This window comes from Epinephelus fuscoguttatus, linkage group LG16 (assembly GCF_011397635.1).
Source record: "Epinephelus fuscoguttatus linkage group LG16, E.fuscoguttatus.final_Chr_v1".
Lineage (NCBI taxonomy): Eukaryota > Metazoa > Chordata > Actinopteri > Perciformes > Serranidae > Epinephelus > Epinephelus fuscoguttatus.
In genome coordinates, this window is record NC_064767.1 from 10,806,976 (window position 1) to 10,823,874 (window position 16,899).

General features: G+C 41.2%; 1 protein-coding gene across 1 annotated transcript; it reads right to left on the minus strand.

Annotated features, from left to right (window-relative positions):
• Nucleotides 1-656: 656 nt before the first annotated feature.
• LOC125903211 (actin-related protein 2-B) lies at nt 657-16,612 on the minus strand. Its single transcript, XM_049599983.1, has 9 exons — nt 16,456-16,612; nt 13,024-13,134; nt 10,934-11,149; nt 10,746-10,818; nt 9,864-10,000; nt 9,224-9,373; nt 6,993-7,138; nt 6,389-6,521; nt 657-2,342 (listed from the first exon to the last, which is right to left on the minus strand). Exons 1-9 carry the CDS (start codon nt 16,501-16,503, stop codon nt 2,172-2,174), a joined length of 1,185 nt encoding a protein of 394 aa, XP_049455940.1. The 5' UTR covers nt 16,504-16,612; the 3' UTR covers nt 657-2,171.
• Nucleotides 16,613-16,899: the final 287 nt, after the last annotated feature.

Below are 16,899 nucleotides of genomic sequence, written 5' to 3' on the forward strand. Positions count from 1 at the left end.
TACCTCAAGATACCTAAATGAGAATGGGTTCTCTGGGTACCCACAAGTCTACCCTAAACTTAAGAAGCCTCGTTCCCAGTAACTGCTAGGTTCCTTACAATCAATATTCTACTTTAATTTAAAGCTGTGTATTTGTGTTTCCTGAAATTGAATTCCTGAAATTCAGTTATGGCTTTTGGTTTTGGTGCACCACCTCAAGATGTTCAGGTGCCCCATCTGGCCACCCTAACGAATTTGGGGGGTGCTGCTGGAGCTGAATGTTTATTTGGCTAATATTTTGATTATCTGGAGACAGTTTAAATCATTTTTCAAGCAAAAATGTCAAACATGATTTCATCTTTGGGGTTTGAACTGCTGGTGAGACAGACATTTGAAAACATCAAGTTAGGCTCTTAAGAATTATGATGGCCATTTTAACACTTTTTTTTTTTTTACTTTTTGTAGACTAAATGATGAATCAACTAGTCAAGAAAATCAATGAGTTATGAATATAATTGTTAGCTGCAGCCCTTCAGTGAACTACACTGGGTTTACAAGTTTACTAAATCATCTATTCAGACTAACATCCAGAGTCAATCTTTTGACTGTGGTTTCACATTTCTCTCATATGCTTACTCATATAACGCAGTAAAAAAAAAGAGGCTACCACACAGACATCCTTATAAATCACTTTTCTTTATTTAAATCAGCGTTAGGCAGTTATGCTATGAACAACACAGGAAAATAAAAACAAAAACAGTGACAAAAAGAAAGACATTAAAACATGAGATCCAGTTAACATTAACTGCACTTGGCACTGGATAGACGTTCATGGAAAGAGGAGAGAAAAAAAAATATACACATTTTTTCATACTCAAAATAGAAGTGCCTCCAGTAATCATTAAGTCGACTGTTGGGAGTGAAAGACTGGAGAACTTAAATATGGTCTCAACAGTATTTCGACGTCGATAAAATACCGTTTTATATTCCCAGTTTATAACGAAGCGCTGCACCCAGATTCAAATCGATCTCATCCTCAGCCTGCGACTGCCTCCGTGCTGTGGTGGATCTGAGTGAATACGACGGGTGAGGTGCTATGGCGTCGACACAGTCTGTAATATTGCTACAACTGCTCACACCCATTCATTCAGCTTGAGATTTACACAGAGAGAGAGAGGAGGCAGAGGCGAGGCTGTCTGATGACGAACAAATAGTATCACACCCCCACCCCTTCCATTGTCTCACCACCCACAAACCCCAAAGTACCATCACACACCTGGTGACAAGCTCAGGGGCTTTCCTTTGTGTATTTGTCCCTTTATAAATCAACCATCAATTCTTCATAAAAACATGGAGGAACTTCTGTTACCACAATACACTCCATTTACAATGGTAGTAGTGCACAGCAACAAAAAAAAAAAGTCAATGAAAAACAAAAAAGTTAAGATATAAATTGAACTCCAACAAAAAAAAAAAAAAGTACAAGCAGAACAAAAAGTAATCCCTCTCCCAGAAAAGAAAAAGTCATGATATCGTTTATAAAAACTGACATAAAAATGTGATCAGTTCTCGCTCACCTGGAACAGATGCTGAAAGCGGCCCGTGGCTGTTTGTGGTGGACCCTGATTGTGATATTACAGACGCTTTAGAGAAACTTTGCATCAATTTATCCCCTCCAGAGGTTGAATCAAAGGAAGGAAACTAAACTATCTGAACACTTGCTGCAGTAGCTGGTGAGTTTACCTGCCAAATATATCTCACAACACACCTATGTGGAGGTAAACAAGCACAGTTAATATTTCCTGACTTGGTTTTAACCTTCTCCACCAGACGTACACCAGCAGAGCAACATTAACCCTTTCAATTTGTAGTTTGAGTAAAGGAGGGGTTTCAGTGTAAATCTGCAAAAATGGAATTTGTTCTCGTGGGCTTGCGAGGAAAAGTGTGAGCCAATCCCAAACCAGGAGAGAGGAGAGGCAGAGAGGGGAGAGAAGAGGAGGTGACGGCTTGATTCCCTCTGATGTTTGAGAAGTATCAGAGCCGAAAGAGAGAGGAAGAGGGATAAATAGATATATACTCTGCGATGTGGGCGAGGGGGAGATGTGTGCATGTCATGTATGTGTGTGTTTGTATATATATGTGTGTGTGTGTGTGTGTGTGTGTGTGTGTGTGCGGTCTGTCCGTCCAGTGCTTTATCTGACGGTGACTCCGAGTTTTTCCAGCACACGGACTCCCTTCTCCTGGTACTCCTCCCGGGTCAGCCAGAAGTTGTCCTTGTCCTTCATGATGTCGGCCAGCACAGCTCCGCCCAGGAACACCATGTGCTTTCGCCTGGGAGGATCCTCAATCCGGATCTTAAATTTCTACGAGACAAGGGGACACGGAGACATAAAAGACGGCCCTGTGCAACAAAGAGCTGTCCTGCAGTCTGAGGCCGAGTTCAAGCTGCAGCTCAAAGTGTCCCATTGTTTTGTTTTCCCTCAACTTGGAAGTCATAAACATCAAAATTCGATCCAGAGGCTTAAAAGCTAGTTCATCCAGTTAAATTAATGACTTTTTAAAGATCTTTTTAGGACCACATAAAATCCATTTCAACATGTTTCACAACCATTCCGGCCAAAATATGACGAAAAACCAAGATTACTTATTATATCACGTTGTTTTTCGTACTTCCCAGCAGAACATAACAATAATTCTTATTAATGTGACCTGGAAACCGATATGTGCATAATTCTAATAACTAATTGATTAAAGGTCATTTAAGTTTTTGCAAGTGTTGCGCAGCCGGATCTATCTCCACGGCGCTGTGTTAGCACTAGAGAAAGATTTGGAAGCACTGATTATCATTCTGCTATAGGGAGAAAATAAAGCTCTGGCTTATTTATATATTTTTTAAACCAATCACAAATCATCTTGTGCAGCTCTAAGCCCAGGATGCAGCGACGGTGTTGGGGGTGAACTTGTTTTGGTGGAACATTTACATGTTAAAATGGCTAATTCTCTGCCAAAGAAAACTCCCACAAAAACAGTAACAGACGTATGTTGACTGTGAGATTCATCTTTCACTGATAAAAAAGACATTATTTGATCATCGGTGCCCAAGAGGTGAATCCTGACTATACTTCAGCTCTGAAGGAGCTCACTGGACCTGTTACAAGCGCAGATGATTTGCTGGCTGTATGTGGCTCTTGCAGAACATTATTATGACTATTGTGTGAATATTATAGAAGCTTGTGTGAAGAAGAACCGAAAAGAAAATCGACATCGGGCACCAGAGTCCTGCCAAACGCAATCAGGGCTTTTTGAGGTGCGTTGACAAGTTGTTTTATTTATTGCAGATCTTTACAACAATGCACTGAATCAACAAAGCTGGGATGTCTTATTGCACGATCCAAATCTTTGTCAAAACCTGCCATTTTCCGGGTGTAGATTGTTAGCTCGACTTTTATTGTTTCCTGAAGTGAAGGGGATATTGAAAACAGCAGATGGGAGGGAGAATGCTGGCCTAGATCGCCAACCAATGGCAGGCTTATAGCCCCAGTCTACACCTGGAGAGTCAGACTACATTTTCACTAAAATCAACATTTCCCCATCCTGACACACTGAGCTTTAAAGCTACCGTAGGTAGCAGTCGTGACATGGTTGACGACACATGATGGTACCAACTGAAACTCAACAACAAGGATTTAACAGCCTCCTGCCTGAACTATCGTTTGTCAAAACAATCCTGCTTTTTATTTGTGGGTGCATAACATTTCCCAACAGCCTGCAGTCAATAAAATCTCTTGGTCTTCTGCAACCAAGAGAAAACAAGAGACCATCTTGCAATGGGATCACTCCAGCCACGATAGAGCGATGCGTGACTTAAACCACCCCTACTTCCAACTACACACCTGTAAAGTTTCTTGACTGCATCTTGCACAATTGTGACATTATCACGTTGACAAAATCTGTCCACAGACAAACATATAAACAGACAAACACTCAAAATGGCTTCACGGGTACTTCCTGCTACAATAGGTGTCACACACAGACACAGACAACGAATCACGAGGGAAAAACAATGCCAGCCGTTGCGACTGGTAAATATTTACAATGTCTGAAAATTAAGTTAAAGACCTTCGGAGACCTGCAGATACCCTGCAAGCATTTGTACATTCAAATCAAAATTTGGAATTGCTGCCACAGCAAACACGAGAACAGCTATCATAATTTTGGTGCCCGAGGCAGTTTGGTTCGACCAGCATAAGCAACAATACATCATTATACCTCAACAAAACAGCTGGAGGGACTAATATTTGAAGTTGACACCTGAAACTTCAAACTTGAAAGATGGCATCATAACTGAACTGTGTTTGAACAAAAAAAGGGAACAAAACCAGATATGTATATCATTGGAACAGTGCCATATTGCTACTGGATATGGGAGATATGGGATCCTTTCATGAGGATATTGATAGAATATGTAGACACAATCTGACAATAAATATTATGACAGGCAATCGTTCCACCTGCATTAACACCAGCCGATGTTTTAGACCACATGGGGGCAAAACAAGCTGTAAACACAATATTGATGAAAATAATTATCACCTTATAAAGTTGATAGAGCAGATGCGAGCAAACACTGACAACATTCTAACATCCAGCAGATACAGAGTCGTATTAGCATCTATTTTTTAGCCTTTTTTGGGTCAATTGATAAATGTACATCAGCGTTAACTCTCCTTTAGCTCTGCTTTGGACTCTACAACACCATTCAAATGAGAGCGGTGAGAATGAACCAAAACAATGAACTTAAAGATGCTAAAAGGTTTCGAAAAGCTGAAGGAACTAGAGCTCTAATTCTCTGTTGATTTGTCACCATGAGTGACACATTTCACGTTACATACAATAATTTGATCCTCTGTTAATCTAAAATATTAGCTGGTGCAGCTTTAACGTGACACTCCACCCATAATCAGCTTGAAAGATGGCTTCAGTTCAAACTTAGTGACAAGTTCCTAAGACGGAAGAAGCATCAAAACATCAACACAAACTTCTCAAACCACTCCTGCCACACTTCTCTGCTCTCCGTCTGTATGCTCAGTATGTTCCAAACACTCATATTTTCACCAAATAGGGCGAAAGACGCAGCTTCTGTTTGGGGCTCACGTGGCTAGCTGTCTAAACGTAGCTGTGAGCAACAAACAAACAGCTAAACAGTGCAAAATACAAATGAGGTGGTGTATTTAGCAATATTTTGACTGTTTGGAAGATAGCATATGGAATGGCAGACAACTGCCATGTGCGACAGGAATGGTTTACAACGTTTTTATCCATGTTTTGATAACTTTTTTCCCCACTGTGAGGCCCTATCAACTGGAATACACTGTAACCGACATGAATTCAAGCTGGCCGCTGTGAGAGAATACATGACAAACTTTTTAACAGCCATCTTGGAAGTATTCGGCATAAAAATATTTAGGGATCACACATTTTGCTTTTCATGAAGGACATATGAAAAACACTATCACTACATATAAAGACTTGAATTCGAAAATGAGATAAACAGTCGCAGAAACCGAAGCCGGCTGCAGTTGTGGGCAGAAAAGTAAAGCACATAATGACTTGCTTTTAAACTCATGAGTCATCTGTAGACCTTTGTTTACAAAATAGTTCGGAGTAAAATCATCAGTGTCTTTGGGATACTGAAGTGGAAATGCGATGTGGGGATATTTTTCCAAAACAAATATTTATCATTGGGAAGTGAACCTCACATATGTTGTTATTAAAAGTGCTCTGTTTAAGTTAATTGAATGTCTGTTGACCTCCAGCACCACCTGGTGGTGGTCTAGGCACACTGCACCACTCTGAGACAAAACATGATAGTAAACTTTGCTCTTAAACCTCAGAGATGTGTTTGAGATGGATACGGTTCAAGTAGTAACTGCCCATAATTCAAGGTGTTTAATTTATTCTATTGTGAACTCTCAGTGTTAGGGAGTTAACCTCATCGTGACAAAGGAGATACTGTCAGGTGTCAGTCACTGTTTACACACTAAACTGACTCAAATATGTTCCCCGAAGTAGTTGTAACTCTCTGGCACTTTACTGCTCTCTCGCAAATGGGAAACCCCACCCAGGCCAACTTAAACAAACCCAGAGAATCAACTGGAAATACGAATTCACACCAACTGGGAGGCCTTGTGCAGTGAAGCCAGACTTCAGCTCATCTGAGTGTACAATGAATTGGTCGCAGTGCCACTGACACTAATCAAGTTCTAATTTGAGCTGAAAATTAATGTTGTATGACCTGTTTTCAAAGTCATACTGAAAACCACATCTGAGCAGTTTTAGCTCAGAGGCCTTCTGCGATGCTCTTTACACACTCAACAGTGTAATCATAAATTAAGGATTGATATCTCACCGAAAGCTTGGCCACATCTCCCTTGAGCACACGCTCCAGGTATAGCTGCTTGAGTTCCCTCTCCAGCCGGGACGGCAGGCCCGGGTACATGGTGGATCCTCCTGATAGCACGATGTGTTTGTAGAACTCAGGCCTGATGATGGGGAGACAGAGAGAGGGTGAGAGCAGAGCACCCAAGGAGAGAAAAGTCCACAAATGTTGAAAATGTACTTTGAAGACATTGCAGATTTACGTCCCTCAGTGAATTAAGATGAATTATACAAAACAGACCCATCAGCTCACACAGCAGGATTAAATAATGACGTATTGGGTTTCCATACCTACATTTGCTTGGTTATTTCCACTCTTTTACATACCCAAAGATCAATTTTCATACTTTCCATACAGAACTCTGGTGTGCAAGAAATATTTAGTTTGATATCTAAAACCCTCTTTTGCTTCAGTGGGAGCTCTGCTGGGCCAACACCACCATTTTGCATATCTGTGGCTTATAAATGTTGTGTATTAATGTGCTCAAGAGTGGAAACAGTCACTTTCAGTATAGTGTCTACTAATGTATCTTTATTGGCACTGAAGTGTGTCCATACTCTTTCGCTGGCCTCACCTGGTGTCTATATCGGCTGCCTGGATGGTGTTGAAGAGGAGCTCAGCCACTCCGACACCCTCCACATTGATGAGGTGGGGCTGGAACAGAGCCTCAGGGGCCTCAAACCGCTCTCCTCCCACCTTGATCACACGACCATCTGGCAGCTGGAGATGTGTGGGAGGGTTGAGATGAAAAGACATGGAAAAAAAGAAAATATGACACCACTGAAGAGGTAGGATTTAACGTATGACTCAACAGAGAGTCATAAATCTTGAATCTAAGAATTAGAACGATACTGTTCAGTGGTTGTTTGGGATGTATGAAAGGAAGTCGTAACTTCTCAATAAGCCTTTTAAAAGAAAAATGTGTGTGTGTCTGCTGCATAATGTTGTACAGCGAGTTAAAGCGCAGTGAGTGTAGACTCCAAACTGAGCAGAGTGAATGTGTGTGTGACTATAAAAAGGCTTCATTCAGCCGAGGGCAGTGGGAGGAAGTGGAGCCCAGCCACCGCCGCAAAGTGGCTGCACAGGAAATGATGTAACGCACAGTTCAGGGCCCTTCGGCCACAGTTACATTGCCCTCCTTGTTTCGGCACACAAAACGATACTTACACATACATGTTCACACACCTACACACACACAGTCGCCTACACTAACCCAAACACACACGGTCAGTGAGCTCTGAGACACAACATGTGCTCGGTAAGGCGTGCAGTAACACAAACTTCAGGACCTGCGTTTAGATTCTGTGGTTCCCTCTGCAGGGAAAAGGGCCTTGGAAAGAAAAGCAAGCCTGGTGGAGGAGCACTGCACCCCCATATGTTTGAGTCCCAGAGAAAACAGTTAGTCAGCAGCACTGCCCAGTCCTGAAGCAGCCAACAGATCCAACAAGGGGCATGTGGTAGTCTACTTAGCTCCGCACAGAAACAGATTTGGTTACCCCATTAAGTTTTGATTACTTCAAAATACTACCACTTCTGAGTAACAAATCCGTTGGGAGTGATTTTTTTCTACAATGCTATTCTGAGCTGAAACATGAAACTCATCCCAATCCCAGAGGGCTAAAAATATATTGCATTTGTACATAGAAATGACCAACCTAAAAAAAAGCAGTTAATGCACACTTGTATCCCAAATATGAAAACATCCTCTGCCTTCTTCATCTTCATATTCAGTCTCAGATACTCCTTTTTCCACCAACATGGAACGGGTTTCACTCCCATGTGCGCACTTTATTTTAAACCACTCAGAGCATTTCGAACAACATCAAAAAACGTTTCAAAAGCAAAATGTTGGTTCCCAGCTGGAACCAAACAACAGATGGTTTTCCCCAACCTGAAGTGCAAACTGTGGCGACATCAGTGTGCCCGTCACGTTCTACAAGTTGGAAAGAGAAAGTAATCTTGCACCTAATTGCCCTCTTATCATTAATGGTTGGTCCACTCTTGTTTATTGGATAAAAACAAATATCTGTAACTAATGATAATAATCAATGTGATCCACCATATTGCTGACGCATCCTTGTTCACAATGGTTAGGCTTAAAACTGGTGAAAAAGCGGGCTGGTTTGCTAGATAGCACCAATCTTTCAAGAATCCTGAGTGAAACTGGATCAAGAACAAAAGGGTATCATCGTCCTGGCTGATTTTCTGGTGCCCATATCTCTGATTTAGCTCATATACTGCAGTCCTTTAATCGCAGGTGTTCTTTTTTTTCTTGGTTGTTTTATGGCACATTAATTAGAGAGATGACGGCAGGAAACAGGTACAGCAAGTGGGACGACATGGCATGCTACCACAAGCACACAAGGGGAGACATGTTGGCGTTCATAAAAACTGCATCAGCGATCTATTAGAACTTCTCTTTTAGGTCTTAAGTCAACTGTTTGCACTGTTGTTATGTTTCTGATGTTTATCCAGTTCCCTTTTCCCTTATGTGATGCCAGCTGAGTGAATAATGCACAGAATATCTATATGAGGGTGGCAACTCGTTTTTAAGTCTGGCCTCACACTAGTTACTGTGTCGGCACACCTAATGAAATGACAACCACAAACACCAGCTCCGCAGCTGTTAGAAACTGTACAAAAAGCCACATCCTAAACCTCATCTGTAGGCACTACCAGTGACTGTACCAACAACCTGTGCACTTATGGTAGTTTTTATTCAAATCATTTTATGCTAAATTCAAATCTAAGGTGAGATTTATCCGTTTTATTTTGTTGAAAATTAAAAAAAATGCAAGTATATACCGTGTATGACTCCACCAGCACGGTGGTCTCCAGCGCCAGCTTCTGCTCCTGCTCGATGTTGTAGCCCACGTAGCACAGCTTCTCCTTCATCATGCGCACTGTCTCAAAGTCTGCAGAGTGGTTGAAGGCATAACCCCTCAACAACAACAACTGCATCATGCGAGGGCAAATGATGATGGGAGAGAAAGAGCAAAAAGAAGGTGAGAAAGGTCAGAAAGAATATTAATATATTTATATTTATTTAAATAAGAATTAGTGGTAGTGACAGGTCTTCTCATAATTAAGACCCTGTTACTTAATTTACAAAGAATGTGATGCTGGTTTCCCCTTTCTAAAGAGCATCACAACACTGTCAAATTCCAGATTTTGATGATAACCCATTTTTTAAGACTAGACTCGAACACATTTGCTACACTAAAATGCCTAAAATATGAATTAAAAGGCGTATTTTAGAAGTAGAATGATGGTCTACAGTACGTTATAATGGTGCAGCACTGTGAAGTCTTATTATCTAAAATCTACCATGGGAAGATCAACCCACATGATTTTTAAATCAATCAAATTGACACATTCATACAGTATATACTCGACTGACTGTGTGTTTTGCTAATCTGATTTGAGAGTCTGTCATGGCTGATACCTTGATGAGGTAGCGGGTGATGTCCCTGCCTGCGATGTCCAGACGTCTTGTCAGATGCGGCAGGCTGAAGCCCTCATACACTGGACAGATGTGTGTCACACCATCTCCCGAGTCCACCACCACACCGGTCAAAAGGCCTGAAAAAGAAAAAAAAAAAAAAAAACCCACACACTACAGTTAATCATCTACAATCCTACCAAACTAGGTGTGTTTGTTTCTGAGTTTTAACCAGTGTGTGCTTTGGGCTACTGATTGTTAGCCTTGTCGGCTGGGTAAACATACAAACCTGGAAAGATAACACATCTAACGTAAGAATCAACTGCTAATAATGGCTCACTTGTTAGTAATAACCTCAGAGACACAACAGTAAAGCAGCACACAGACATCATGTAGAGCTGTGTGTGTGTAAGACACAGACTGAGGCTCACTGTGGGTTCAGATGATTTCAGAATTCATCTGATCCTGCCTGAAGCACCACAAAGGTTGGTTTAACCCATGTTAATACTTTGGATAATGCCAGGATATCATGTCTGTCACTGGAGCATTATGAAATGATAATCATGTGACTTTCTGACACAAAGAGAAACATATCTGGTATCCAAGTCGTCTCATAAAACAAATCTTTGCACAAACTCTTTGACAAAGGTGTGGTCGTTAAATACAACCACATAAGAATATTTCTACTATTAAAATGAAAAGCCGTCTGCCTCTGAGCTCCTCAACTACTATTAATTTGCCAGTTATAACACAGACATAATTCTGGTGTCAGGGGAAATCTAATTTATGAGTGACAGGTTTGCTGGAATAGAACACCTGCAAAATCTCTGTGATAAGGAAACTGATTAAACTTGCAGAGCAAAGCATGCACGTCTGTCTCCCTACCTTGGGCATACAGTGTCAGCACGGCTTGAATAGCAATGTAGACTCCTGTAAACTGGTAGGTCTCAAACATCACCTGCAGGAGAAGCCAGAAAACATCAGATAGTTAGAACAGTTGTTTTTACCTTCCCTACACGAGACTACAAAACTACCTCCAAGCTGCACACATACAGAAATAATCGTCAACATACCTCAATGATTTTTTCGCGGTTCTTGGTGGGGTTCATGGGCGGCTCGGTCAGCAAGATCTTGCAGTTGCGAGAGTCGATGTTGAGCTTCTCTGGGCCGAAGGTGTAGTCCCACAGGTGCTTCATGTCATCCCAGTTCCTGACGATGCCGTTCTCCATGGGGTAGTTGACTTCCAGCATGGAGCGCAGCTCGCTGGCCTCGTCCCCCACCATCAGGTCCTGGCGAGAGAGGTCAAAGATCAGCAGACATAAATATTTAGAAGCTCTGCAGTGTTGCACTCCACTTCTGAAAGCCAGTTTGCATCATCCAGAGTCACTGGGAGTAGAGATGAGCACTGAGTATTGGTTTGTGGTAATGAAGTAAGTCATTTTAATTTGCCCGCTTGGCCTGCTGGTCACATAATTTCAGAGAAACTGGATCATCAAGCCAAGTCATCTGTTAGATGACGACAGCTGCAGTAATGTCCTCGCCCAAAGTAGCTTTTTGCTTTAAAACTCAGTTACCCAACATGCACAAGCCATCTTTTTCCATGCATCTACACCTGGAAACACTTGCGTTTCCCTCTAGCTACAGTAAACCACTTGTTTTAGCACCATTCAACTAGCTGCATGCAAGGCAGCCTGGCAATGTAAACAACCGCTGGGTTAGAGCTTAGTGTTAGCCACACAGTCAAGCATCTCACGTTCCACTTGGAGACATCAAAAGCCTACTGAAGGCAGCCATTTTATGGGTTCATCCTGTGTGCTTTGGCATTAACAAAGTACCAGTCACAGCCATTGCCTCCATGTGGTCTCAATAAAAAAAAAAAGGAAAAAAGAAAAACAGAAAAACAGATGTGCTTCCGTCTTCGACTTTCAGCTGTCTGCTATGCACCCTCAAGTGTGGACACTTCCTCTGCACTTGTAAAGGTGAAACACCCGCAGATGCTAAAGCAAATACTCTGAACTTAAATTAGATATGTTTGTGGCATCATCACAGTGAGGCAACTAGATCTGTGATGCACATACGTACACAACATTTAGCATTTAACACCACTTACTGTAGCTGCAGCTGACATTTTAAGTTCTTTTTTTGCTGAAAACTGTTGTGATTATTTGAGTCCTTAAATAGCAGCAGGATTTGGGGTTAGCTGTCAGGATGCGCCAGCAGATCAGAGACTCTGAAAAATGGAATCGGTCCAAAATCTCTTTTAGCACTCCATCGATAACAGCTGGCCTCTGATTCATCACAGCCATTTCTACAACACTTTGAGCCTGGAGAGAGAAGTGCATTAACGTAAGGGCTGTATATCTATCAGACTCGCTGCCACTCATTTGGCCAACACTCAAACTCAACAACAACTCGTCGGGATGCAGAAAAATGGGATCATTGTGTGAGTAAAAAAGCATAAAAGAAAACAAATGAAGAAAAGACACTGGACAAAAAAAACCCCCAAACATCTAAGACAAAACAAAAAAAGAGTTTAATTTGGTTGAGATCAAAACATGGCACAACTCTCTGGCGCAGGCAAGAACAGGAGGCACACACCAACCTGAACTTACCATCTTCTGGGCATTCTACTTCATCAGGGGGGAAAAAACATGGAGGAAGAGGAAGGTAGATATAAAGTAAAAAAGATGAATAAACCAAAAATTGGGAAGAACAGGAGAAAGATAAAGATAGGTTTCATGCTAAAATAATGGGAAACCATCTGACATTTAGACCTCTGCTGCCAAATCAGCTGATCATTACCAAAATCACAGTATTCAAAGACTTCATATTTGCAGGAATACACTAGAGATACTCTTGTTTATACTAGGAGGATGTCTAAAACAAGCTAGTAGAGCTATAGTTGGAGGATTGATTCTGTTATCTAACAGATTTGAGAACTGAATGACACTTACTGGAGCTCACCATGAGTCTATAACAGATTTTTAGACGGGAATTAGACAGTCTATGGCTTTGATTTTGTGCTTTTATATATCTTGCTTTTTTACTCGTTTGCAGATAATATTTTTGTCTCATCTGCGGTTTCCTGACCAGGTCTTGCCCTTGAAATCAAGACTTTCTGGTCAAATGACTCAACAGCAACATCAGGTGGACCAGCTCCTACCTTGATCACAATGTTTCCAACTTTGGCTGTCGAGCGAATGATGGGCCTCCCAACAAGCGCAGGGAAGATGTGCTCTGGGAAATTGGAGCCTGCATAGCCACACTTGACAAACTAGAGGAGAGAGACAAGAAAAGCAGAGCACAGAGGAAGTGATGTGAGGAAATACATTTGAGCACTGATGAGATAAACTGTGCAATACAGCCAGACAACATCCCAGTCATCCTGCTGATAACAGTGGGCTTAATTAGCATTTAGACGGAGATAAAAATGTAACCACCGACGTCACCACGCCAGAACCTCCATGTATGTGTGTGAACATCTGCAGCTAGTGCCTTCTTTAGCCTCCATCACAGTGATAGAAATGTATACCTCAGATCTTGAATGTTAGTATGATGGGGCTGACCGATACTGACACAAGTCATTCATCAAAATGTTTTTTAAAGAATTAAGGATTATGATAATCTAAACCAATACTAAGAGATTTTTTTTACATTAAAGAATCTGACCTAAGACTTTTTTCCAAACTGTTAGGGTCAATGGGTAGATTCAAGGATGATCTGCCAGGCAGGGTTTTATTGATTAAAGTAAAATTTGAGAATTAAGTCCACACAAATCATTCCTGTAATTCCCCAACAAAGGAATTTGGTTAAATAAAATTTCACGAAAAACAACTGAGGTGACCCGATTCTGTCTGCAATGTAATTGGAATCAGCTGCTGTGTGAATAACCATCTCACAGAACCAGTTCAACTCCCATGGTGAGTTTTAGGGGAAGATTGTGAAATTTACGAGTAAAACAAACAATTCAGAGTTGTCTGTCTCCTTGTTTTGCAGCTGCATGTGCTTGGTTAGGAGCGTGAAGAAAAGTTCAACTGTCAGATTTTACAGTGGACTATGATGTGAAACAGCATTCATCAGAGCTCTAAAAATGTGCTGGTGACATATGTGGCTGTGGTTCAGACTCCTCTCACTTCCTCCTGACTTCTCAATTCAACCCTGACACAGGGCAATTTTTTTTTCTAGCTCTGCATACAGCTCTTGAAAAAGTCGTATCTCAAAAAAGCCTTATTAGTCAGTAGCATGCTGAGCCGACATCCTCTTTGACTGCTGACAAGGTTTAGAAAGGAAGTCATGGCAAACTAAAAGAAACCTGTGTGCAATGAGTAACTCCTTAACAAAAGAACAGATCAGCAAAGTTTATGTTGTACACTGGATGGGGTAGAAACTGCTCATTCTGTCAACAAACCACAGCAGATTGAAAATCCCCTAAATACACCAGCCTAATATCATTATAACAATTACACTATACCTCATACTACACTGTCCTACATCTTACTATACTATGTTGTTAATATGTTATACTGGGGCCTTGGGCACTTGTGATGTGCCATTGGTGCGTAATTGTGTGTGTGAATAATTAGCGCTAGTTATGGTCATGATGAGCAGGTGGCGTCTTGCATGGTGACCTCTGCCACCAGTATATTAATGTGTGTTTCAATGGGTGAATTATGGCTTGTGATGTAAGGCTTTGAGTGTTCACTAAGACTAGAAAAACACTACAATGACCATTTACACAGGATATATTTCTATTTTTCTATATTAATACAGACAAGAAAAGAATCTTAACTTAATCACAGTACATTAAAGCTGCAACAATTAATTGATTAGCTGTCAATTATTCACCAACTAAATTGACAATTTGAGTATTTTTTTGAGTATTTATTGGTTTGTAAATGTGATTATTTCCTGGTATCTTTCCTCCTTTATGAGAGTAAACTGAATATATTTGGGGTGTAGACAAAACAAAACATTTAGGGAAAGTCGTCTTGGGCTTTGGGAATCACTGAAGGACATTTGTCATCATTTTCCCACATTTTATAGACTAAACAACTAATCGACAGATTAATCACCACTAAAAATAACTGTTAGTTGCAACCCCATTACATATTATTTTAGTGCAGACTGCTTACATAGCACTAGACTTGTTGCTATTACTCATACCATGATGTCACTTTTGTGTCTTTGTCTTATTGGTCTGGTATAGTTCATATTTTTTCCTCTATTCTTTATACCAGCTTCTTAAATGTGAATATTTTCTGGCTTCTTTCCTCCACTGTGACAGTAAACTGAATATGCCTGGGTTGTACACAAAACAAAACATTTAGGGAAAGTCATCTTGGGCACTGGGAAACACTGAAGGACATTTTAGACCAAACAACTAATCGAATAATCAAGAAAATAATTGACAGATTAATCGACAATGAAAACAATTGTTAAATGCAGCCCCACTACATATTAATCTGGTGTAGGCTGTTTAAATAACACTAGACTCCTTGCCAATATTGACACCTCTGTGTCACTTTTGTAATGGTCTTATTTTTACTTCTACTCTTATATTAGTCATACATACCTCTTTTATTTTTTACCTCTCTATTCATCTGCACCTGTTCCTGTCCTTGTGCTGTTGCAACACCTTAATCCCCCCTCTAAGGATCAATAAGGGCTTATCTTACTTTATAATATCTAATGGACTATTTAACCAACTAGCTAGGTTGTGACAAAAGTACCACACAAAAACATGTGGTGCAGATGTGACCTTCATTGGGCTGGTGGTCGGTTGTTATTTGCCAGTAATGAAGCCTGTTTCGTAATGTTTCTCATGACACACCTAGAATTTCCTCGAGTATCTGTCAAACCGTCAAAAGCCCTCGTCTATCCAGTAAGGACATGTTAAAACAAAGCTGATTGAGGACGGGTGCATGAGAGAAATAAAGTATGCGGTGTAGTATTTCCACGACACAAAGACCTGACTAACTCCAACTTAGGTGACATTTCTATCCGGGAAGTTGCTGCTGAACAGGAAAACATAAAAGGTGGTTCATTAACCTGACACGGCCTAGCTACCGTTACACCTAGCTGACAAAAAAACTAACATTAGCCGCTGTCATTGATAGTTAAATCAAATGTGCAAGACAAATACTGAATCTGTAGACAATGCATTGTTTGCAAGACAAATCACAGACATGACCGACGCAGCTGCCAGACAGTATAAACCAGACAGCCAGCTGTTGGATGCTAGCAGCAAATTAGCAGGCTAGCTAGCTGCTTTAGCTTAGTAACCAGTGGTAGCAAATTGGTAGTTACTCGTCTGCCTTAATTTTGGGGGGTTGTACTACTGTGGGAGGTTTAGCCAGAGCTGTGTATTCAGCTTTTACCCCGACATTTACACCCACCCTACGTGCCGTTTCCGTGTCGGGTCCGGATGAATGAAAATTAGCAGGCTAACAAGCTAGCTAGCTAGCCACCCAGTTAACGCTAGCTAGCTTGGACGCTGACAGCCCCACTTCCTGTTTCAGCAAATCGCTCGACATAACGGCTCCGTTCAAAGCGAGCCACGGTTTGAGAGCGTGTCGGGCCAAAGCAGCAAACTTACCCCGGTCCCATTATCACAGACCACCACTTTCCTTCCCTGGCTGTCCATTATGTAAAAGCCCAGTTGCCGCTGAACCTCCCTCAACTTTCTTCGGCAAGCCGGAAGAAAGACACACCAACCCGGCCGAGAGGAGGAAGGGAAGGGTGCTCATCCGGTGTGTGACAGAGACGTTCAAATGTCAGTCACTCCCTCCAAGATCAATGCAAAGCTTAAATCTCCTTAATTTTACCATCACAACAAATGCATTGACTGATTGCATCGCTAGAAACAAAGAAACCTCCAAATTCCTGGATCCGTATATTCAATGCAGCCTCATTCAGTTTAGAAGCCTTTCATCTGGTTATAAAGGTTAATTTTTATTCCCTAAAACTGTCTAGATCTTCCGATCAAGCATCATGGTCACATCAATAAATAATTTTGCACATCCCTGCCCAAAATTGTGCA

Excerpts from the sequence above, each read along its gene's own strand:
- LOC125903211 (XM_049599983.1), bottom strand. The coding sequence starts at position 16,503 with ATGGACAGCCAGGGAAGGAAAGTGGTGGTCTGTGATAATGGGACCGGG. Across the intron at positions 13,135-16,455 it reads TCTGTGATAATGGGACCGGG|TTTGTCAAGTGTGGCTATGC; the intron begins GTAAGTTTGCTG and ends TCTCTCCTCTAG. Across the intron at positions 11,150-13,023 it reads TTGGAAACATTGTGATCAAG|GACCTGATGGTGGGGGACGA; the intron begins GTAGGAGCTGGT and ends CTCTCTCGCCAG.